Genomic DNA, 24,703 nt, shown 5'->3' with positions numbered 1-24,703 from the left:
ACAGATGCCCCATTTTGTACTCATCCCATGGAATTTACTCCTCCCTGAAGCAAGTATACGCCGAAAACAAAACATGCACGATACCATGTATACGCGTATAGCGTGCCCCTATACGCGTATAGTCCGATGTAAACCGCTAAGCAAAATCCTGTTGTTCGAACACAAGTACATGTATTCGCGTATACCTCTAAACGTATACCGAATACCGTATACCCCTATGTAATAGCAGCCTAACGGATCATGTCATTTTTATATGCCATCGGTGCTGTTTTGTCTTTTAAGTAGATGTAGGCAAATGTCAAGATATGATCTTGATTTTCGACTGATCTGGTCCAGAAAAGACGCTTATAAATTTCATATCCAACTTCCACTGGGTAAGAATGCAAGCTCCCTATTAAACGCTGCGTATCAGGGTTATCTCGGATAAGGTGTACAAAATTTGAACAGATCGCTCTTTTCAAACCATTTAAGGCCCACATTAACTATTAATTAAGTTTAAAGATATTATTTCACATTTGGCCAGTTTTACTTTGATACAATTCTTATAAGTAACGTATTGCAAAGACCGTTTGTTTGAAATTCGTGGGTTTCTTAAAAGCAGTTATTCCTGAACAAATTTAACGGTATAAGGGAGACAACTCCTGTAAGCAATGGTCATATAGCTCGCCTGGGAAAAACTCAGTCAGAATATAAACCCGCTAAAATAGGTCTAAACCTAATATAACCAAAGCCCATCGGACCCGCGGGGTGATTTACAAATATTTGTTCTCAGTTTAAAAAGTCACAGGGGTATGCCCCGTGAACAACATCTCGGTCCCAGTCTCCGTAGAATTTCATTCCGACCCGCCGATAACCCTTGTTAGGCTGTACAGATTCTGGTATCTAGTCGCACTATTGTGGGACGGGAAAATTTGTTTTTACTCGCGCCAGAATTACTGCTGACCTAAAAACGATATTATGATACTGATGAATTCATTTTTTCCAAAAATTGTATAGAATGCGGCGCTGCGCAACACAGCTGTCACGATATACATCGATTCGTGAACGGGGATTTAGGGACGCTTGGCACCAGTCTCTCAATACACCTTTCCAGCTAAATCAGATATTCTTCGAATGTTGTTACCCAAATTTTATCCTGTCTTAATGAGCCTTTTCACTCGACACCCTTTTCATTTTAAAAACCCACCTTTAAATAGTGCCTGTCAATATCAAAGTGTGCTTCTTCATATGCATAAACAAATAAGGATTTTTAGGGTTTTCGTAATTTTATTTTATCAGTAATGAATATGACATAATATACATAATGTTAAATGAGTATGAAATGCATACCAATATAAATATTGACAAAATGAAATCCATTGCACGATGATGATATATTTACAAGATGATTTGATAGTTTAAAGTCAATCACGACTAATTGTCTATATGATAAAAATGATAGAACAACTTAATGTCTTAAGCTAACAAATAGAACGTCTCGGATACCGAAACAATTCTCTAACAATCCAAAACAAGCACTTGAAACTTCAACCATTGTTCAGAGCACAAATGAGATGATTTTACTAATAATGTTAATGATATATACCCGTCGCAATTAAATCCATGTCCGTTATTTCACATGTCCAGATTCAAAAACCGTTCACTTTCCTTTCTTCCGAATAAAATTTTTATTTCTTTGCTGCCTTTTTGGTTGTTTTCTTGGCGGCTTTCTTTGCTTTTGGTTTGGCGGCTTTAGGTTTAGCGGCCTTCTTTGCTTTAGCAGGAGATTTCTTGGCAGCTTTTGGTTTTTTCACTTTTTTAGGTGATTTAGCTTTCTTTTCTGCTGCTGGTTTCTTTGCTTTGACTTTTTTGGGGCTTTTAGCTTTTGTGCCTTTAGCAGCTGCTGGCTTCTTCTTGGCGACTTTGGCTTTTGGTTTCTTCTCAGCTTTGTTGGAATCACCAAGTCTGAAAGATCCAGAAGCACCAGTTCCTTTGGATTGCTTCAATTTACCATTTTTAACCGAAGCTCTCAAAGCTAGTTTCAGATGGTTGTTGACAATTTTCTCTTCGGTGCCAACGTTGAAGTTAGCCCGGATGTATTTTAAGATGGCTTGTCTTGATGAACCACCTCGTTCTTTCAATGTAGAAATAGCTTGTCTAACCATGTCACTGTATTTAGGGTGGTTCAACGGTTTTTTGGTTCCCTTTCCAGCTGCCCTCTTCTTAGGTGTCTTTACCTTTGGAGTCTTGGTGACTGGTGCATCGGCGACGGGGTCTGTATCTGCCATTTTTAGATTGTAGTGGTGTACAGTCTACGTGTTCTATTCAGCTCGTAGTAAAGATTTGAATGTGGTATCGAAGCTACAGCGCACTTGTTTATTAACAGCGCGCGGACGTCAACGAAAGCACTAGTCAATGGAGCGTTTGTTGATAGCTAAAAACTGACAGTTAACATTTCTTGTGTTTCCTTGCCTCATTCGCGCCGCATAAAGCACACTATAATTAATGAAACAACCTTAAAACTAATTGCCAATCAAAATAATATATATTTTCCCATATTTTGTGAAATTATTACATCATTATGTGCCAGAGAACTTAAGAACATGCGATTTAAAGTATCCATTTATACTTTATGAATTAGCATATCTCCGCGATATTTTAAAATTCTTTTAAAATAATATTTGGAATTTAAAATAAAAATATATGGTGAGGCGGAAAAATGTTCCATCCAGCTTTGTGCGATTTTATACCAATGTACGACATTTATAAATGAATTAAATAATTGATTGAATGATAGTAAACTATAACAGAAAAACGATTCCCTCCGCCATTTTTGTTAATAGTTGGGGTATGGGGCGAGTCTTGTTGTCTAAATATCTCCTTTATTTTATTGTGAAATTATTTAAAACTTTGTGATCTATATTTTGTGAGCACCAGGAACAAAAAAGTACCAAAATCTCGATGATATTAGATTTATTCAGCGCGCAATTCGACGAAATATTTTTGACCTCCGAATCGACGAAATACAACATGGCGACGAAATACGATGAATAATGTTAGGAAATACTGGGAATAAAATAAGTTATATCTCAATATTTAGGAATAATTTGAAACTGATTTTATGCACATTTCATTTCTTTTGCTACCAGTTTTGAATAATTAAATTTTGAAATTACTAGCTTAAATATTTATGTCATTTTGTTCGGTGTTATTTCAATGCATATGAACGTACATGATTAGGATATTTTGCCATGACGTATTTACCCAAATATTCTTTGGTTTCAAATACCATGAATTATTTCTATTTGATTATTTTAATTTTACCTTTAATAAATTTAAAATCACTTTGTAAATTAATCTTCATAATTTCAAAATCAGATTTTTTTTCTCAATATTTAATTATTTTTTTTGTGTCTATGAAGTCTCATGACAATAATGGGTATACGTTTAAAAAAACGTATCTGAAGACCACGATAACTTTAAAAATAAATATTCCAAAGTTTTCTTTCTCAAATGCCACGAAGTTTTGTTAGCTATGGGAACTCCTCTAATGGGAAGTTATAAATTATGAGGTGTTCTAGAAAGGGTGAGCATATATCTTGTGCACGACACCCATCACCATTATATCTATATAAATTTTATTTCTTCTTCTTTTTCAAAAATTCATTTCTGAATAAGATTTCTACGAAGAGTTATTGAAAACGATTGTTTAAATTGTGTCTAAAAGGAACGGCATCTCACTTGGCTATAAGGGAAATGAAAGATCTGGATGTATACATGGTTTATGACATTTTCGTCCAGCCCCATTTAAAGTGTTTCGACAACCAACGGTTCAAACCTAAACATTTTACGTTCATACGTTTAAAAAAAATTAGTATAAAACTGCGGATATAATTTAAGAATAATAACGAAACAAAGCACAAAGCCACAAAAGACTTGATGTTGGTGATGAACTTGGTTAATTCCGTGCATATTTGGTTTACTCCCTCTTGTAAACCTGTTTTCTGTGTACGTGTGTATTATAAATGACTAATTTGCAAAATATTTCTTAGATTTGTTAGACTATAATAAAAACTGAATTATTTCGCGAATTTTTAAAATTTGTTTTTTAGATTGTCGCGGAGATAATATGGTGATTAGGGCCGTCGAAGTCCCCCCATAGCTCTTAGACTATAATAAAAACAGTATTGCAAATGTCGTTAACAAAGGCAAAGAAAACATTTATATCAACTTATTTCACGAATTTTTAAAATTTGTATTTAGATTGTCGGGGAAATATGGTGATTAGGGCCGTGGAGAAGACCCCTCCCCCCCCCCCCACTGGGTTTATATATATCTTTTCATCGAAGTCATCCATGGACAAAGGAGACCAGCAATATATAATATAGGCCTATTGAAGAACTTTCCCGGCCAACACCGGGAGCGAACCCGAGTACTGCCATGGTTAGCGAGTCAGCGTCTTACTGAACCATCGCGGCTTCGTCGATATAATGCGTATTGAAACTACTGTATTGTGGCCGTCTTCGCATGCACGGATGGAACAGACATAGGCGTATAGGGGGTCAATCTCATTTCGGTGGGCTGAGGCTATTTGTCCGAACATTTTCTTTGTCACTCGAATTTTCAGAAAACGAGGTTTCCACAAATTATATTGCGCGGGGTCTTAAGCATTATTTTATTCAAAACTTAAACCATGAGCGATTTCATTTTGCAATTTTATTTCTATGATATATGGTATTTTTCCCTGATGCTTGTGCCCCAAAATCGGAAATACAATGCCGAATTATGGACTGAGTGACTACTAAAGATGAAGGGGGAATGGATGGCCGATTAGTTAGCGAGTGCGCGTTAAATCATAAGGTATGTCTTCGAGTCAACTGGCGTGGTTTCGATTCCCCGGTTGTATACGCCTGTCCAACCTCGTGGGTTTTCTCTGGTTCCTCCGGTTTCCTCCCACTGCTAAAGACCCCTACGCGCAAGCGAATTATTGAAATAAAATTGAACCATATTTTATTCCCGAAATGACCTAGTTTGGGTCGAGTGGACGTTAAACTAAAGCTGAAAATTACAAGTAGCGCTGAATTCATCATGCGCCCGGGTGTTATTCTTGCTGACATATCACTGATAACCACCTGATTAATCTAATTAATCGTCGCCGATTGCTAAAGAGTGTTGACTGTTGATTGGTGTTTAAGTCTATCGCCACCTCTGCAGGGATGTTTGGAGCGGTTTGGCCCTGATTTATTATATCGTAAAAAGAAAGAATATCTAAATAGATGCTGGTGCAATGCGAGGTGGAAGAATTTTGCCCGGACAGCGATTTTTCGGACTATGCTGTTCTTTAACACATACGTACGCCGAGGAAACCAGCTCAAGTTTTGAGATGTAAATAAGGTTAGGGCACCTGATTGTTGGCGAGATTGTAGGTTAGGGTTATGGTAAGCATTGGTTCTATATCTAAAGTTAGGTTAATTTAGAGTTGGGATTAGCGATAGTCCTGTTTACATCTTGTGACCGATGACGAAAAATTGAGATAGCCTTATCATTTAGCACTAACCATTCCCGTTAATTATTCGGTCAATGTCCAAATCAATATCGCGCAGAACGAACAGTGTACATAGTGAATTGGATGTGTGTACTACGATGGCTGTTTTCACTGTTGGCTCGTTAGCTCTAAGAGTAACTGACCTCCCCACCACACGCAACGCTACACAGATTCGGATAAGTGGCTTTCTGGGTCAGAAAGCAGTTAAGTTTGAAAGAAAGTTTCGAGGCATGTTTGCGTTCTCCTAATCCTATAAAAGATGCCAGCATACCCTGTTGCCGTTTCTCTAAAACAAACACATAGAAGACAACGGTTTTTTTTGTCGAAAGTCTTCTTTGTAGCGTTCGCTAAGTACAGACGCTAGCAGTGCATTTCGCGTTCAGAGAGTTGGCACTGCATGGGCTTGCTCGGATAATATATCTAGCTAGCTTCGAATGAGTGTGGATACATTTCCATGTGTATTTTTGTAAACTCCGTAGGAGAAAGTGAGAGGCCGATAGCGACGCTATCGGCCACTGGGAATGTTCGGATAGATCTAGCTAGCTTCGAATGAGAAGTGCATACATTTCTTCATACATTTATCAATTTGTCCGTCGGATAGATGGATGAAGTCGTAGTCAAATGAGATAGAAATGAAATGGGGTTTAACGTCCCATTGTTCTGCTCCTAAACTGGGCAAATAAAGACGGGTACATACACCATACAGTGTGCTATGAGGGAAATTTTGCCTAGGCAGTGGCAAAATAGGATAGAAATGCATTTATCAACAACTAATACTATATATATACAGAAAAAATAACTCTACAGAGATTCATTAAGTCTGCAGCGTCAGGGTTTAACGTCCACTCGACACAGACTAGGTAATTTCGGGACTAACATATGGTTTAATTTTATTTCAATAATTCGCTTGCGCGTAGGGGTCTTTAGCAGTGGGAGGAAACCAGAGGATCCGGAGAAAACCCACGAGGTTGGACTGGCGACCCTACTCCTTGTCACGTAAAACCTGGGATTCGAAACACGGCAGTTAACTCAATGACATGCCTTATGATACAGCGCGCACGTGCTAACCATTCCCGATAATATTTTGGAGAATAAAACTGCTTAATTTTGTGTTAAAATCCCTTAATTTCCTCAACTTTAGGGCCGAGCAACTAACTTAATAAGTGATATATATTCAAACAACTTAAACCCGTCAGTCTAAATCTGGAAATGGAGACCCGTGTCCCAGGCTGTATTATGCGGTGTCTGGATAAAACCAGACTTTTATTTTATAAAAATACTGTGCAGGTGAAATTTACCTTTCGTTATCAAGTACAGCACATGGGTCATTTACTGCATTCTAAATGAACGGGAATCGATTATCAGATCACCCAACGAAAAAATTGACCCAAAATCTTAAAAGGGTTCCGTGTCCGGATAAGCAATTTTGACGTTCAAGTCCAAACGACACAATATTTTGAGTGAAATTTTGAGACAGGGTAACCATTCCTCTATATTTTGACGCTTAAATGTCATGTGTACTCGGACTTTTATTTTTGAGACTGTTCAAATCGGACTAGTTCCTTTAAATTAATCGTTATTTTGTCCTGTTTGGTATATATGACTTGTTCCATGGTTTTCGATGTCATTTTGTTGAATTCTGATCTCAAAATATTAATATATAAATACGGAATGGTCGTCAAAACGAAGTCAAAAATGGCCAATTTTCAATTAATTATTGCCATTTTCGTCCGTTGGATATTGGTTGTAAATTGTAATATGTCTTATATATATAAGGTTTATGGGGTTACTGAGTTCAATTCCGACTCCAAAAACTAACTTAGAATATGGCGTAAATTTAAAACGACAATCAAAATAGGATCTATAATGGTGATTTTTTCCATGTGTGTATTGCTTTTAAAATATATCTAATAAGGTTACTGAATTCTATTTTGGGTAGTGGTTTCGATATACCCAGTTGTTTATGAATTTGATACCCAAATATTAATTCAGAATCTTATTTTCTATCCTGGCGGAATTTTCAAAATGTATCTTTAAATTCAGAGACATCTAAACAATTATAAAGACATAATAAAAAGTCATATCTTACGAGATTCTAGCTGGTTATATGGGGAAAATGCTATTTTATTACTAAATTTGGCAGCCATTTTGAAAGAAATAGCCGACTTCACGTGAAAAATCCATTTCTTCAGTTTTTGTTTTTTCAAATTCTTTTTTTCGGCACATTTCGCCTCTATAAGCACTTTGTGTTAAAATAATTTTTAAAAACAAGTTATATATTCCCCCAACACTAAAACACACTGGTTAAGAGATGTCGCTCTCCGAATTTGAGTATGATGTTGTCTGACATAAGTATCATTGAATCAAGCTACATTGGATTCTTTTGCATTTTGTTTGGGGTAAAATGTTGTCCCTTCCGGCCCATTATGCCGCCATGTCTCTCGCTACCTCGACTGTCCAGACGAAACAGCTTTTGGCCCGAAAAAGCGGTCACGTTAGGTCTATCTGCGCGTTAATTGCTTTTAAACTTTTGGTGATCCCGGATGCAACTTGTATGTCAGTATGGTAGATAGAGAGATTTGTCTGGCATATACATCATGGAAAATGACATATCTATTGTACATTTTTTTTATCCCAGTCAGCCCAAAACCCCCTCACCCTCCTTTAATCCTGGTGCTTGTATGTATTTCGTCGACTGTTTTTTAATATCTCGGTGATTTGGTGTTGAAATGTTACTGGGGGTAGAACCTTAAATAAAATATTCCACAGCTCAAATACAAAATAGGAGTAAACAATCATGATTTTTAACACATACCATTGGTGACACTTTTATGCAGGGCCCTCGCATAGGGTGGGTGGAGGGTGCTGAGGGGGATCACATATGCCCCGGGGGACCCTTTGAATATTTATGGAATAGCCTCCGTGGAGGCTGAGATAGGAAATCACCGGCATTCGCTTCCCTTAAACCGGCGTAAACCAGTTCATATTTCAGCAAATGGCGAGGGTAGAATTATTTTTCCAATAGCCTATATATAGGGGTTTTCGATTAAATGGGGAGTTGAAGGGGAAATAAACAAGTTGACTTAATTACAGCTATTTAGTTAAAGTGTTAAATGTATAAAAATTGTATTTTAAAATTTCTTTAAGCATAAAAAAATCAACTGGGCACAGGCACTGATCAAAGCAGTTACCATAATATGTATGGGGGGGCACTGAAACTTTAGCCCTGGGTCGCCAAACGCTTGTGGGGCCCTGCTTTTGTGAGCAATGATGGGGGATATCTGTCTATTTTTCATCATTTTGTTTTAGAATACTTCTAATCATTTTTAGACCCACAATCTTCTTTCTACAACTTTTAAAAGTAATCTTAATTGTCCCGATCGACAGTTAGTAACGAAGATCTTACATGTTTTTATACGAAACTAAACTCAACCACTTCCCTTTGACCCTTTGACTGACCTTAATCAAGGGTCAAGGACTGTTAAGATGCGGCGTTGAAAGGCAACAAGATTGATCGAGAGTGTTTTTATTTGGAAATATTGATACAAAGTCAACGAAATGTAAATCAAGTTGACGAATAGCTTAATGGTTGGACACTGTTGAATAAAAATCATGTCATACAGAGTGCTATCGTGCGCAATTCCCCGGATTAAACCGGGTGGTAAGTGAAATGATATATATGCCATTTATGGAATTTCTATAAAAAGGTTGTTCATCGTTTATAATATAATATATATAGCTTGAAACTTCAGTATTAATTTCATCATGCAGATATGCCAACCGACACACATGACAGACCAATGAAGTCTTATTAGGTATGCGAATGATTTATGAATAAACTTTGTTACTTTGCATGAAATCAAAACGATTTTCACCAACCAAGCCAGTCGATGTCCATTATCTGGGACACAATCTGTCACTGTCATGAAAGTAAGAATAGGCCTACACTAGACAGATTATTTTGTGTTATAAGAAAAAACTTGGATGGAAAATCTGGCTACATTGATTGAACTTAATTGTTTGGTTAAAGGCTCAATACCACTCTTATTGTAACTGAATAATATGTCCCAATCTTTATTCTGGTCAACAAATTGTACTATTTTAGAATATTTCAATTAATTGATGATACTAATTTCATCTTAACACACCTTATTTAAAATTTTTGAAAAATTCAACATAATGGTTTGAAACGTCTAACGTAAACCTTTTCAAATGAAACTTCGATTTAAAAATATTTTCGAACCCTCTGGACAAGTAAAATAGGATGTAATGGATAATTTACACAACAGGTAGGACACTTAAACATCTAGTACATAGATAGAGATATTATTTATTTTCTGGAGCTTTCAAGCCAGCAAGAGTGTTATTGTCCCTTTAATAACAATTATTAATACTATCTGTTCTTCCCAAGTCATTAAATACCCCCAAAACAGTGTTACTTTGATTATGTAAATTATTGGCCACATAAATGGGCCAAAGGTAATGGAGGGGGCACATAAACAACATTCATGTAATAAGAAAAACACTAACAGTTCTAGGTTTATATTATCCATTAAATTTACCTGCATAATGCCAAGATGACCAAGACTGAATTTCTTGGATTAATCTATAGAGCACAATAATGGAGTTACTGAACAAGTTTATCTGTAAAAATAAAGAATCTAGGCCATGCCTTATCACTGCTGTCAGAACTGTAAAAAGTATTGATGTGTAAATGTACAGTAACCGTCAAAGTAATTTTGATTGATGGGGACTAAATACAAAATACACATATCCATATGTAAATCAAACATTTTAATACAGTTCTATAAAACTTAATTTATTTATATGCATAACATTGTACAGACGGTTCACACACCAGCTAGAGTTCAGACAAAGAAAATTCAATTTGATACAGAATTCAATCTAATTAGAATATAGATCTATATTTCGTTTCATTTTTTATACTTTCGATGGCCTACACTACATGTAGATCTAACAAGTTATAGTGGGAGTTCACGATCTATGACGTCAGGTACCAAGCAAGCGACATTTGACCCGATTACGTTAGTCATTCGATTAACCAATTAGCGACCGCCATGTATTTTTTATCTACTTTTGCTTTGTTATAGTGGGAGTTCACGATCTATGACGTCAGGTACCAAGCAAGCGACATTTGACCCGATTACGTTAGTCATTCGATTAACCAATTAGCGACCGCCATGTATTTTTTATCTACTTTTGCTTTGTTTTGATTTCTATTGCCGCTAATGTCTACCCACAGTTCCGCGCAAAAAAGGTCAAACGCTCGATTCGACAGACCATTTGATTGGCTGACCCCTCATTTCAAGCAGAACACGAGTTAAATAACAATGCTACCAGATCCAAGTGTAGTAAAGACAAGTAAAATCGAAATTTTGAACTATAAAAACGAAACGTAATTGGATCTGTGTTTTAATCAGATTGATACAGAGTTTATCCACTTTGACATAATCAAGTTCTTTTTTTAACAAAGTATAAATTCCTGTTAGGCAGTCATGGTTCATGCGACTTTCTAATCTACATTAGAGTGCCACTCTCTTTTTTAATTAAAAAATTACCCCTGAAAGACCAAGTAGGATGTTAAAGGGTCATTGCCAGATTTGTAGACCTTTTTTTAAAGTTAAATACTGCCATTGCCACCCCAATACCATGGTTTATTAGAAATAGGTCATTACATTTGATGATAAATAATAATCTTATTTATTATTTTTAGGAGTATTGGTGTCTCCGAGGTTACCATCATGTGTTTGTATTTGTCATAGAGGTTATCAGTCTACAATACTTAAGGATGGGTAAGTTCCACAATGAAGATCTTTATATTACATAGGTCACAATTCTATTATTGTTTATTACTGAGTGACATTTTGACCAGGTATCTCTTGCTTGTTAAAGAATCTAGTCAAAACAGCAATCATTATAAAACAGTAAATGTATACCATAGAATTGTGACCAGTGTAATTCCACTAACTAAATGCCATTGAAACAGTTTATCTTTATTTTAGTCTGGTTTTAGTATATTGTTCATCTATCCACTTTATGTACTCATTAAAATTTGGGTTAAATGGGTCAAGATAGTCAAAGTAGTGCAGGCCTTTCTTCGTTACTCGGATTTGGGCAGAGAAGTAAGATGTTGAACCCCATAAATTCAATTCATTTCACATAATTCAGCCTGACCGTGACTGGACAACTGTTATGAGGATGAATGATCAAGTTTTGAAACTCGTATCAACTTTATTTTTTTTATTAAAATCTAATATATTACAATGTTTTATTGCCTTATACATTATTAACTATTATTAGTGATTTAGCATTATGATTTCTCATAGATTTTCATGAAAATAGTTTTAAAAGGTACAATTTGTCTTCTAATATAGATGCCAGACAATGACATCGCCATGAATTGACAGAAAGGGGTATTATTGTTCTGTAGATGATGAATTTTAGAGTTTAAAAAATATGATATCCAAATTGGTACTTTTTGGGGGGTGTCATTTACAGCTGAATGAGTTTGTAGTTTGCCATATAGCTAGTAACATTCTTTAAGGGGGGTTGGATGGCCGAATGGTTAGCACATGCGCGCTGTATCATAAGGTCTGTCATTGAGTCAACTGGTGTGGTTTCGAATCCCCGGTCGTATGTGACAATGAATAGAGTCGCCTGTCCAACCTCATGGGTTTTCTCTGGGTCCTTCGGTTTCCTCCCACTACTAAAGACCCCTACGAGCAGGCGAATTATTGAAATAAAATTGAACCATGTGTTAGTCCCGAAATGACCTAGTTTGTGTCAAGTGGACGTTAAACCCCATTTCTCTCTTTCTCTCTCTAGTAACATTCTTTATGTATTACAGGGGTCATTTTGGCACTTGGAGCAGACGTTTAAGACTACAGAAACTAACCAACCAGATTCAACCCACTGCCAGTTATTCACAGCTTTCAACCAATCATCACCAAAAAGATAGTTATTATAAATCTAAATATCTATTAGGTCCAAATCCTGCTTTAGTTTATGACTTTACCAATTATAATTTAATGAACCAATTGATATTTCGAAATATTTCTTCGAGTAATTTATTATTTAAGGATGAATCCAATGTCGAAAAATCTGTGAAAAGATTAAAAGAACAGTCTTCTGATTTGAAAGAGGATATAGAGAAAGAAAAGAATCTTGTGGTAAAGAAATCGTTATGGCAACGATTTGTTGCCGAGTTAAAACATTATTATAATGGTTTCCGGTTACTCTTTATAGATGTAAAGATTTCTTGTAGATTGTTATATTTGTTATTAAATGGAAAGACATTAACAAGAAGAGAAAATAAACAGGTGGGTTAGAATTTTGATAAATAATTTATTTATGATCTTATAATTTATAATATCGGATAATGGTTTCACTCCCTGGTGGGTGGTAATTTTACATTTAAGTAATAATAAACTTATTGACGTCCATTTAGATTCTGTCTTGTTTTCTTTTTTCAACATATGCTTACTCGAAGTAAGTTTGTTTCAAAATGCAATATGACATTTCTTAATATGTTGTAAAATTTGAATCATTTGGAAAAATATTCCCACTGTATACACTGATGAAGGATATATCTCTATGTTAACCCTTAACTGGTCATTGTTGACAAAAGTCACCACAGCGTTATACAGCTAAGTGGTCATGGTCGACTAAAGTCGACCACAGCAAGAACCTTTTTGATAAGCCGCATTTGAGTATTTAGTTTCGTATTTAATTGATATGGCCACGCTAATTTAACGATGTCGGGAAGGTTAAACACGCGAAGTGGTTGAAATACATATAAATGATTCAGACTCGGATTATATCGATGACACCGATTCTGAAGACGATATTTCCGATGAAAAGGACTTAGAATGATTTGCAAATTATAGATCAACTTATCCCCCTCAACTTTTTTATTGGTGTCAAGAGTCTATCACTTATAATTATTCGACAGTAGTCGATAGAAATAGGCATACAAAATATTTCACGTCAGCCTTTATTTAGCCTGACCACTTGACGTCATGACATCAAAATGACGTCGACCGGTTAAGGGTTAATGAGAGCAACTTCAAATTTATAGCATTGACATCAGTCAGATTTATCATTATACTGTAATTAGTTGCGAATATTTTTGTGTGTTTTTCTCAGATATTAACTGTTTTAACTGACTGTTGTGTAATTTAAAGTAAAATTGCTATGTACATGAACATCGACCACTTTTACTTCTTTATTTCAGTTAGTTCGTACTGTTGCAGATTTATTTCGTCTTGTACCATTTCTAGTTTTTCTCGTTGTGCCATTTATGGAATTTTTACTCCCTGTAGCTGTGAAGTTATTCCCTAATATGTTACCATCTACTTTCGCAGAGGAAAATAAAGAGGTATAATTATAAGAATTGATATTGAGTCCATAAATAAAAAATATTCTGGTTTTTAGATAGTGATGTGTCACATAATCTGGCTGCCGAGTGCTGACCTGTTTTTAATTTTAAAAAAGATAAGATACTCATGGATTTCTGCACATTCATATTTCCCACAGTAAAGTTTAGAAATATAGTAATTATATTACTATTAGTGAATTTCTGTATGCAATATGATGATGATGATGATACAAATGTAGAACTAGAAATATGATACGAAATTTGAATTTTAAAATGGTATTGCAGTGCATTCAGTCGACAAACTCTGCAGATATTAACAAGATAGTGCTACTTATGTGTTGGTTAAAATCTTTTGATGGACGTCTTTTTAATCATATCTGGTATATAATCAACCCTTGATATGTTGGTTTTGTTTTATTGATCAATCAGTTTGAGTACATTTTAGCGTTGATTAAGCCATAAAAAATTTCCTATTTGTTGTGTTGAAATCTAAATCAAACTGTAAAAATAGTGGTAAAAAAGTTTACCTGTAGCCTGAAATAAATATAATAGATGTGCCCTATAACTATTATTAGACATATTAATAGGAACAGCAACCCTACATGACCCCCATCCAAATTGTAGTGTGTAATGCAAGTTAAATAAAGTAGAAATAGTTTGAAACATTTTTTATATATTCTTTATTACAGCAAGAGAAGTTAAAGAAACAGCTGAAAGTAAAACTAGAGATGGCCAAATTTTTGCAAGATACAGTTCATGAATCGGCTTTACAAGGGAAGAAACCTTCAAAATTAGCAGAAGAATTCACATCATTTGTAGATAATGTAAGTTTTAACATGCTTATTAGATACTGAAGAGTTGACATTGTTAGAGAAATTCTAGATACAGTATGTGATGACTTCAAGGTATATCAGTAAAGATTGCAAAGATTGAGTCATTTATAAAAATGATAAATACTATAAAGAATAAATTATTGTGAACTGCCTAGAGCTTACCAAAATGTGAGTCTGATAGATCAATAAAAAAAAAGAAATTATATACATGTATAACCAGTTTGTATGAGCATAGTCTGCATATAAAACATTTCTAGGCCTACACACACTGCATTGTCTCGAATGACTGTATAATTTGATCTAAATGATGGCCAATAAACTTATATGTTTTTCTCGAACATTTTCTATGTCTTGGTTTGGTTATTAGTATTACAGGGAGCTAATTTATTTTTGATGTTGAAACAAAAACGTGTCATAAAATTGTTGCGAGTCCAAGTCATTCTCAATTTTGACATTAAATTTGTGGATACTATATTTCATGTTTCAATGTAATATTTTTATCATGATGTTTTTTATGTGTCTTGTTTATTGAATATGAATCATTTTTTGGTTTCAGATTCGTAATAAGGGAATTCAAACGTCTACGAAAGATATAGTCCAGTTTTCTAAATTGTTTGAAGATGAGATAACTCTGGATAACTTATCACGTCGGCAACTACAAGCTTTATGTAGAGTATTAAATATCACTCCAATTGGAACGGATGCAATGTTACGTTTTCAGCTCAGTATGAGGCTACGAAAACTTAAAGCAGATGATAAGGTATGTAAATAACAAGGATGAATTATTTTGTTTAATAACTATCATGGTCGTTTCCAATATAAAGAGTACTAGCATTTCATATTAGTGAAATATCAATAGGAGTATGTTGAATACCTTTATTCATCTGAAATACCGGTACTCTTTATATCGCAAGATATACTACGCATGTTGATATTTCACTCAATCTGATTAAAATACAGATATATATTTCGTTTTTTTTTTTTTATACTATTGATGGCCTACACTACATGAACATCTGACAAGTTATAGTGGGAGTTCATGTCAGGGGTCAAACAAGCGGCTTTTGACACTATGACGTCAGACATTGATTAATCAATCAACTTTTCTAGTGGTTTACCCACAGTTCTGTGCATAGAATTCCTCTGATCATCAAGAACATGTCAATGATAACAACTCTTCCAGATCCCAGTGTAGTAAAGACAAATAAAACTAAATTTTGAACTATAGAAATGAAACAAAATAGGATCTGTGTTTTAATCAGATTGTATTTCACTTGACTTTTATATGGTGAAATATTTATTCCATTGCCTGATCCTTGAATTATTGTATATTTACAGATGATTGTAAAAGAAAGTATAGAAACTTTAACAATGTCTGAGTTACAATCGGCTTGTCGTGCTAGAGGAATGAGAGCTCTAGGATTATCAGAAGCCAGATTAAAAAATCAGTTACAACAATGGTTGGATCTTCACCTCAATGAAAAGATTCCAACTTCTTTACTTTTATTATCCCGTGCTTTATATTTACCAGAAAATCTTTCAACAACTGAGCAGCTGAAGGCCACCATTTCATCTCTTCCAGAATCTACTGTAAGTTATATGATCCAGTCGTCTTTAAAAAATTAAACAATTGGCTGTTTAAATTAGGATAGCTTTATTCTTGGAAGTTTATTTAAGTGATCTTTTCAGCCATTCTCTTTTGGGTAAGGCCAGTAGCTGAAGGGAGGTTACTTTGTCAAAATGTTCTTCATTGCATATTATCTCCCCTTAGACCACGGATTGAAATTAGGACTAACAAGAATTTCTTCTTAATTCCATGCATTTAGTAAGTTGCCTATCTAAATCTACGAAAATCAAACAAAGAACCAGATTGAAATTTATTTTGTGCAAGTGATAGATGAACGACAATTGTGTTATTCCAGATTTTGCCATTAGAGTTTAGATTCTATCAGAGTTCCTATCATAAATTACAACTCTGTTTTTATGTTTCAGACATCGGAGACAATAGTGAAGGTAGCAGAATTAAGTGGTGTTAAAATTGATAATAAAGTTAAATTGGATTTAATCCAACATGAAGAAGAAGTTATACAGAAAGAAAGACAAGAGAAAACAAAAGAGGAACAGGTAGGTTTTCAGATTACTAAATTGTTGATATTCCTGGGGTTTGAATAGGTATTTAATTGTGAGTAGGATATGTGATCTACGTGTGAAGAAAAGAAAAGAGTAATAAACTCGAATTTGAGCATAAAATTTGTCTGTGAAAGGTAGTTTATTTCATGATTTGGAACTTATCATTTTCTGACATATTTTTTTAACTGAATGAAAATTAATGTATATTGCCGTCCCTCCACTCCACCTATCTGTCATTCATATTTTTTGTTAGCACAGTATTGGCTACAATAATTTATAATTTATTTTAAATATTGATATTGTTTGTCTGTAATGAAATGGAAAAGCCTATTGATTTTCAATATTTTTGTTAGAACTATATATGATGTAATTATTAACACATCTTCCTGAATTTTATATTGGTAGTCTATCATATTGAATCGAATATCATCTATTAACTGGACGTATGTTTCATTGCCTGGCAACCTATGTTTACCTAATGCCGTCCTCATGTTTTTGTGTATAATGACATAGACACATCGTTGAATATTTAATTTTAGGAACTGTTACAGAAGATTCGTGAAGAAGCTGAAGCTGTTGCAGCTGAAAAACAAATGGAAGCAAATGAAATTTTACAAGATGATGCATTGGATATAAAACCTGCTCTTAAAGAAGGTTTGTGAAATTTTTTTTTTTTTTTTTTTGTGTTTGTGCCATTTTAAAGCTGGCATACTTGTATAGATTGGCCAGAGTTAATTATGTCCTATAGAGCACAGCACATGTTTAAGTCCTGATAACACGCTAAATGTATATAAAATAGTCCTTATTATACACCACCTGTCTTTAAAAAGTTCTGATAGCACACAACATGTGTTTAAAGCTATGTTATTTCCATTAAAAATATGGCAATTTTGGTATATATGGAAAGTAGAAATATCCAATCTTACTAGAAAAATACTGGATTCCCTGAAAAACACTCATGGAGCGCATACAGGACAAAAATGTAAGGGTTTCCCTAATCGACAGCCCGACTATTAGGAGTGTCTGCACGCGTGACCTCGAAGGTTGCACGCGGAGATTGAGCGCTTGATGTACATTTTGATAAACTTTATGAAGAATTAGACGCACAACACTTTCTGAGATAAAAATCACGGAAAAAGACACGGGCAGTGGATAATTGGAAAATTTGATTAGGCTTTGATAGTTGTAATAAATAGTTAGTGATTAAAGACAACATTGTCTTGTGTATGCAATGAATTCTCCTCCGACTTCACTTACGTTGCTAGGTACCGAGAGAGGTAAGTTACGTGACACAAACATGACCTCTTTTGATCGATTTTTTATAGCCAGGGTATTCTCCGACAATTGCAATGTTTTGAAAAGGATTTGAGGCAAAATTATGATAAATTAATTAGTCTGAATATGTTTTTAGTCCAAATATATCATCAAATCACCCAGTTTGTACCCGGGAATGTATCTTTAAATAGTCATAATCACACTCCACACGTGTTTAAATAGTTCTGTTAGCACACTAATGTATGTGTATTATTGTCTTAATAGCACAGCAGGACGGATTGCCTGACAAGGACAGCTGTCTAGTCATTCGGATGGGAAGAAAAACCAAACTCCTGTGTACACATTGGCGTGTACCTAAAAGATCCCTTGACAGTTGGAATTCGATATAGTAGGCCATAGTGTCGCTGTCCAGGCAAAATTTCCCTCGTAACACACTGTATGGCATATGCCCGTCTTCATTAGCCCAGTTCGGAGCAGAACAGTAGGATGTTAATAGCACGCCATGAATGTATAAATAGCTCTAATAGCACACAGCTATAAATTATCATGATAACTAAGCTCTGTATGATTAGATTGCCCTGCTACTGCATACCACTTTTTCAGCTTTGGTAGATGCTATTCCAGAGTTGGGAGATATAGCCAGTAAAGAGATAACTAGTAAAGATTTAGAGGAGATTGAATCGGCTTTAGAAGATATTGCTGAACAAAAGCGACTGGATATCAATAATGAAGAATTACAAGATTTGAAGGCAGAAGTTAGTGAATATAAAGAGGTATGAAAAAGTTTTGTAATTACTACAACCATCGATTTGTGATCAAAAAGGCTCTTTTTCCATATACTGCAACAAAAATACAAAGAGTTTTTGTTTGATGTCATTGCATAAAATTATAATTTCAAAAAATTTAACACAATAAATACAACTTTATTATACGTCTACATTTTCGTGTGAAGGTAAATTGTCGTCGGCCCTGTCTGTCCGAACATCAGTCCGTCTGTCTCTACAGGTCACAAATTTTGACGAAACTTCAAATATAGGTTTATCTCCGAAAGACCTCGGTTCCTTTCGAAATTGGCATATATCGGACCATAGCTTCATGGATTATGGCCTCTGATTGTACAGAGAATGACGTTTTTAGCTTGTGGACACTCTAGAGGTCACAATTTTTATCCGTTTTTGATGAAACTTTAAATGTATGTTTATAACCCAAAGATCTCGGTACCTTTCAATATTCACACATATCGGACTGTAATTTCCTAGATTTTGGACCCTGATTGTATGAAAAATCACATTTTTAGCTTATGGTCCCTCAAGAGGTCAAAATTTTTATCCATCTCCTGCAAAATGTTGGCAGGTCTTGCATGGCAATTGCTGGTTATTAATTGTTAAAGATACTTAAATATTTATTCAACCAATTAGGATAATACTAATAATTGCGATGATCAGAATATGTCAAAAATTGACCAGTCTGCAAACTTTGAAGTGAAAGCCATGCTTATGTTTGTTTTATAGAGAGAGAGAAATGGGGTTTTAACATCCACTTGACAAATACTAGGTCATTTTGCGTAGGGGTCTTTAGCAGTGGGAGGAAACCGGAGGATCCGGAGAAAACCCACGAGGTTGGACAGGCGGCCCTACTCCTTGTCACATACAACGGGGGAATCGAAACCCCGCCAGTTGACTCAATGACAGACCGTATGATACAGCGCGCGCATGCTAACCATTCGGCCATCCAACACCACATGTTTGTTTTATAAAGAGTGTGTTTAAATGTTATAAACTTGAAATGTAATTATTTATATTGAGTGGATTTATCTATTGCTATTTCTCAGGATTTAGAAGACCTGAAGGCTATTATGGTTGCCACTGGTGGTGTAAATGAGATTCAGGAATCAAAATCTGCTAAACGATTGGCTAAAAAAGTGGACAGTATGATTAAAAAAATGGACGGAATGACCGAGAAATTATATTTGGAAAAGGAAAAGTTCCAGGAGGAAATAGAAGTACGTGAGGTGAAGATGAAACGTAGTAGTGAAATTCGTGAAGATGAAGAATTAATGGAAAAATATCAAAAAGATATAAATGCAGATAAGTGAGTACAAACTATAATACAAATATTCCCTGTCACAAGATATTTTTGAGATGGACTGTCCGTGTTTTACTTACATAGTTCACATTAATTTAAAGATAAAAAGCTGTTTGCCAGATAAAAAAAATTGAAGCAAAGATTCACTGACTGTCTTGACTGTGAACTAAAGGCCATTTTTCCAGATGTCTATTTAGGGCTAATATAATCAGTCTCAACATTAATTCTGGGGATATCTCATTTACGGCTTATAGGGCTAATATAATTATAATCAGTATAAATGTTAATTCTGTTGTTGTCTGCTTTAAAGGGGCATTATGGGAGATTAGATAAAGAGCTGACATTTATCACTATAATAGTTAAAAAAATAGATAATGAAAAAAGAATATGCTGAAAATTTCAGTCAAATTGCATCACTCTGAAACTAGATATTAGCGATTCAATTTTAGGTGAGCCTTGATCGTCATTACTACCATTGCTATGATAATAAACAAAGTCTTGTGTAACCATTTTTACGGTTAATCATCAACGTCAGATTGGATTCAAATCTAATGAAAATCAGACCCGTCAGATGGCATCAAGAGTTGATTATGGTTTTGTCATGTTAATAAATGTCTAATTAATAGTTTATATAACATTTTATTCAGGCCTAAAGAAAGATCTGCAATAGGCAGATTTAGTTCTTGCTAATGTATGTTTAAGGCTAGTAATAGAGCTAAAACAATAGTATGAATGTTAATTCGGTCAGTGTTTAATTTAGGGCTAATATAAGTAAGAATGTTAATTCTCTCGATGTCTATTTTAGGGCTAATATAATCAGTATAAATGAGATGGTTTTAGCTTTAAAAAGATTACAGAAAGTACCAGATGAAACACGATTACAACAGATAGTAGAAGTTCTAGATGAAGATAGAGATGGCAACATTGATATCAGTCTTGTGTTGAAGGTACATAGTATGAAATTATTTATCCAGAAAATATAAAACTATCCCTATAATTATCTGATTCTTGTGTATCTTGTGGAGAACCATTTATGTACTTTGAGTATACCTGTACGAAGAATGGGATTTATGAATAAAATCATTGTTAGTAGAAGTAATAGTAGTATTATGGCTTCAATGGCTAAAGGAGTTTGTTTCTTGGACATCAATGAGAATCAAGATTCTGTGTCTCAGAAATCCAGGTCTGTCATGTGGTGTGGTTTCGATTCTCAGCTTGAAAGTGACATGGAGTAGGGTTGCCTGTCCAACCTCGTGGGTTTTCTGCACGTCCTTTAGTTTCCTCCCACTGCCAAAGACTCCTATGCTAAGTGCTCTCTCTCTCTCTCTCTCTCACACACAAACACACACAAATCCAGCAGTCCTGTCTGTGTTTGTTCAAAGTTGTCATAGCTGGCACAGTGATACAATTAAAGTGGTAGCTCGATAATACTATTTCTTTCTTTTTTGCATGACAAGCAATTGCACATTTTATTTATCATGTTAAGGGGAAGATAACTGATATTTGATACATTAATGTCATATTATCTCCCCTTAGACCACAAATCTTTAACTAAGTGACTAAGGTTAATATGCTAATGATTTTTATTCTGATTATTTGCTTCTTTTTGTATCAAATATAATATAATTTCATACCATAATTCTTATTGCTGTTGTAGGTGATAGAACAGTTAGGAAGAGAAAATGTTAAAATAGCTCCATCACAGTTATCTGAAGTTATAGAGCTAATAAAACAAGAAGAAGAATTCCACGAACAGGAAAAATTACAAGAAAAACAAGAAAAGGAACAAAAACAGCAACAGGAAGCTCAGGGTCAATAAGTCACACACAGAGGTCATAGTAGGTCTTATATTATAAAAATAGGCATAGTATATAATTTTGATTGTAGAGAATGGGAGGACCATGTAAATTGTGTGAAAAAAAAATGGTTAAAATTGTACATTTTGGATCCAAAATAATATGTATATATCAACAATTATTGATAAATTATGTAAGTGCCCAACTTCTTAGTACACATATGGTAATAAATATTATTTAAGAGAGGAACATCCCCATTATAGATACAGTTTGTTGACTGCTGGATGGTCATTAGTCATATGTGCATTTACTAGGTAAAATTTGTATTAATGCCACAATCGATCTCCTGGAAAGTAATTAGTTTGGGTTATTGTAGAGGTCATTAAAAAAACAGTAAAAATAACATTTTATGACCAATATTAAATCTAGAATCCCATTTCATTCCGTTTATAGATCTCCAGACTGAGTACTGCTTTTCAAAAAAACTACCCATTAAATTTAATTATATGTTTTTCAAGGAGCCTTATTAATGAGTGACTTGAGTCACAGAAAAAACCCTATAAATTTCATTTGACAATAATATTTGGTTTAAATACCCACTAAACTTAACCGGTATCTAAGGTTGCTTTAGGTGCTAAACTTATTGCAAACATTTTATTTCATATTGAGATATTTATTAGAGTATGTCACTAAAAATAAACTTATATTTATTGTATTGTTGATAACGTTGATAGAATTACACTGTGGTAGATTATTTCATCTTATTTTGGTTTTCGCAAATCAATTCTGTAAAAATGAATTGTTAGTGAAATAATTTATGTGACTAGTGAGTATTTGTGTTAGTAGATTTATATTCCTTTAAGAAATTCCAGTTAGATTATAGGAAAAAATATAGGAAAAATAGCATATTTAATATTCATAAATACTAGTGTAGTACTCCCTATGTTTAACTTGACAAGAATTCTTGTTTATTTAATCAAGTCTTGAGGTCAGGTCCTAAAGTTGTAAGACACTGGTTCACTAACCATGAGATCTGGCAAGGAACAGTGCCTAGTCATTAGGATGGGTTGGAAAAGAACCCTTTGCAGTTGGAATTTGATGTAGAGTAGGCAGAGACATAGCTGTTTGTTCAAAATTTTCCTCATAGCACACTGCATGGCATACCCGTCTTTGTTAGCTCAGACGATGCAGAACAGAAGCACTTTTAAGTTTAAACCCCATTTTATTTGCAAAAGTAGGATTTGCTTGACCAAATATCCTTATGTGAAACGCAAGTCTTTACTCCATTATTAATGACCCCTTATTTGTTAAATTGTTTTAGACACTAAAAACAAATACAAAAAGGTTTAATGCTATGCTGTTATTTATTTTATAATTATATGTTTGGATATTTAGTTTTAGAGCTAATTTATTTATTAGAAACCATTTGAATTGAATTTTTGATTATGTTTTATATATTTATATTGGAGTTAATTAAGGTATTACTCAACTGCTTGTAACATTAGTTAGAAAGTAAATCTGTCCACTCCTTTCGATATGATTTTCATTTTCCACCGTAAGTTTCTTAATTAATTAAACCTTAAAGTAAAACAAAATTTTATTAGTTATGTGTATCTGCTGTTGTCTGAATTTTCACCTGTGAATTGTTGATATTTTTTTCTACGCAAAAACCACACCAAGCTGATTGAACTGTTGACTGTCTAGGTATTAAATAATTGATTGTATATAGAAATAAGGTGATTATCTTAAAATCTTTAAAAAATCTGCCAGTAGTTTTTCTTTTGTTATTATAAATATAAAATAACTGAATTAGATCATTATTTGGTGACAGAAATTGCACTTATATTTTCTTGTTCACCACATTTTATAGGATTCTTTTTGCCTTCAAGAAATCTTATCCCTATTATGTTCACAAGCTTGGAAGCTGATTATCGACTGTGTTCTTCCTCTTGTGACCCCAATGCTTTCCACCAAATTAAAAGAAAAAAACAATTAAAAACTATGGCCTTTTTAGGGGGAATGATAATGGAATGGAAAGTCGTGGAGCACTGAATACCAAGACCCTGGAAATTCACTCAAAATTTGATTAATTCACCTAAACTACTTGATGAATTTCGACAATATTTAGAAAAGTGTGTTGTTTGGGCAATGCTTATTCAGGAATGATGAAGCAGATTTTGAATTGCAGCTTACAGATACAGTTATATTGTTTTGGGGTGATAAACTTCACATCTGCTATCTTATGTGCAATATCAGTTTTCCATTACAGATTCTTTATCTATTGTATGTAAAATAAACTTTTATTATTTTGTTAAATCCTGGGGTTAGCCCTGAATTTCACCACGATTTTCTAGTGTGCTTTGACTTTTTCCTTTCTGCATGATAGAAATCTTTGCAAGGAACAACCTATAGACGTTTTGCACATAGAAGAACCCTTGACAGTTGGAAATGAATATAAGAATAGGTTGGCTCTTCCGGAAAACTTTTCGTTTATAGCACAACTCCAAGGGCGTGGAATTGTCATAACTTTTTTTTTTGGGGGGGGGGGGCGGACGAACCCGCTGGAACCTGGAACATTTCATCACCAAACCAAAATAATAATTACGAACAGTTTACTGTACCAGTGTTATTTCGATGAAAGCTGTAACTAGCTTATTTGCTT

At 34.4% G+C, this 24,703-nt stretch overlaps 2 protein-coding genes across 2 annotated transcripts; one reads left to right on the top strand and one right to left on the bottom strand.

The window, feature by feature from the left end:
- Positions 1-1,246: 1,246 nt before the first annotated feature.
- Positions 1,247-2,341, bottom strand: LOC126815578 (histone H1-delta). Its single transcript, XM_050541292.2, has one exon. It carries the CDS (start codon positions 2,265-2,267, stop codon positions 1,668-1,670), a length of 600 nt encoding a protein of 199 aa, XP_050397249.1. The 5' UTR covers positions 2,268-2,341; the 3' UTR covers positions 1,247-1,667.
- A 6,639-nt stretch (positions 2,342-8,980) lies between these two features.
- On the top strand, positions 8,981-24,357 carry LOC126815474 (mitochondrial proton/calcium exchanger protein). The gene is made up of 13 exons (XM_050541134.2): positions 8,981-9,185; positions 11,259-11,337; positions 12,393-12,864; positions 13,779-13,922; positions 14,612-14,746; positions 15,312-15,515; positions 16,094-16,345; positions 16,748-16,879; positions 17,425-17,539; positions 18,764-18,933; positions 19,992-20,251; positions 21,051-21,192; positions 21,903-24,357. The coding sequence occupies exons 1-13, from the start codon at positions 9,137-9,139 to the stop codon at positions 22,062-22,064; spliced, it is 2,316 nt and encodes a 771-aa protein (XP_050397091.1). The 5' UTR covers positions 8,981-9,136; the 3' UTR covers positions 22,065-24,357.
- Positions 24,358-24,703: the final 346 nt, after the last annotated feature.

The sequence above is a fragment of the Patella vulgata genome, chromosome 3 (assembly GCF_932274485.2).
Source record: "Patella vulgata chromosome 3, xgPatVulg1.2, whole genome shotgun sequence".
Taxonomy (NCBI): domain Eukaryota; kingdom Metazoa; phylum Mollusca; class Gastropoda; family Patellidae; genus Patella; species Patella vulgata.
The sequence above is the reverse complement of the archived record's forward strand: the minus strand, read 5'-3'. Positions and strand labels throughout refer to the sequence as shown.

Coding starts and splice junctions, on each gene's coding strand:
- LOC126815578 (XM_050541292.2), bottom strand. CDS start 2,267: ATGGCAGATACAGACCCCGTCGCCGATGCACCAGTCACCAAGACTCCA.
- LOC126815474 (XM_050541134.2), top strand. CDS start 9,137: ATGTCATACAGAGTGCTATCGTGCGCAATTCCCCGGATTAAACCGGGT. Junction 9,186..11,258: donor TCCCCGGATTAAACCGGGTG/GTAAGTGAAATG, acceptor TATTATTTTTAG/GAGTATTGGTGTCTCCGAGG. Junction 11,338..12,392: donor TCTACAATACTTAAGGATGG/GTAAGTTCCACA, acceptor TATGTATTACAG/GGGTCATTTTGGCACTTGGA.